At 49.6% G+C, this 659-nt stretch overlaps 1 protein-coding gene across 1 annotated transcript; it reads right to left on the reverse strand.

Moving 5' to 3' along the window:
• Nucleotides 1-11: 11 nt before the first annotated feature.
• Nucleotides 12-619, reverse strand: LOC103399546 (CST complex subunit CTC1-like; the record flags this gene model as incomplete). The annotated part of the gene is made up of 2 exons (XM_008338222.3): nucleotides 194-619; nucleotides 12-116 (listed from the first exon to the last, which is right to left on the reverse strand). Coding segments are annotated over exons 1-2 (414 nt in total), but the record flags the coding sequence as incomplete, so codon positions are not given.
• Between the last annotated feature and the right edge of the window lie 40 nt (nucleotides 620-659).

Below are 659 nucleotides of genomic sequence, written 5' to 3' on the forward strand. Positions count from 1 at the left end.
TGAATCTGAACAATCAGTGTTCGTACCTTGTTGTTAGCTGCCACAAGTCTGTAGAAACACCCTGAGTGGAGGAGCGGGAACCACCTAGTGGACACACCTGAAAACACCAGGACCACCTGTACGTACGCATAAATAGACACACTTGTCACAGGTGCATGATGGGGAATAACTGCTCCTCAGACATTCCCCTCACCTTCTCCTCTCTCTCCTGCTCTGACTCGTTCTCCAGCATTGCTCTGTTCTTTGGATCCTGGTCCCAGCTGACCACTGGACCAATGACAGCCGCTCTAATGGTGAACTGTAAAACCAACCCCACTTCCTGTTCACTTGGCCCCTCTGTGGCAGGTCTTCGAGCCACACCCTCCTTCTGCTCCACCCTCAAAACCACAGAAACACATGTGCAACTTTTCCTTGTCCTCGTCCTGTGTTCCTCTTCTGTGGCTTGCCCTTCAGCCACATTATCGACTGACTCCACCCTCCTCCTCTTCAGGTGAGTCACCATGGCACCTGAAGGACTCAGGACGTGGATGTGGTCAAGAGAAAACTGCAGGTAAACACTGTTCAACACGTGCACAGAGAGGTGGGCAGAGGTGTTTTAGTGACATCTAGTGGTGACATAACATATCATAGTTAATTTCACATCATTTTACACATTTCTA

Source organism: Cynoglossus semilaevis, unplaced genomic scaffold (assembly GCF_000523025.1).
Source record: "Cynoglossus semilaevis isolate Cse_v1.0 unplaced genomic scaffold, Cse_v1.0 C18957836, whole genome shotgun sequence".
NCBI lineage: Eukaryota > Metazoa > Chordata > Actinopteri > Pleuronectiformes > Cynoglossidae > Cynoglossus > Cynoglossus semilaevis.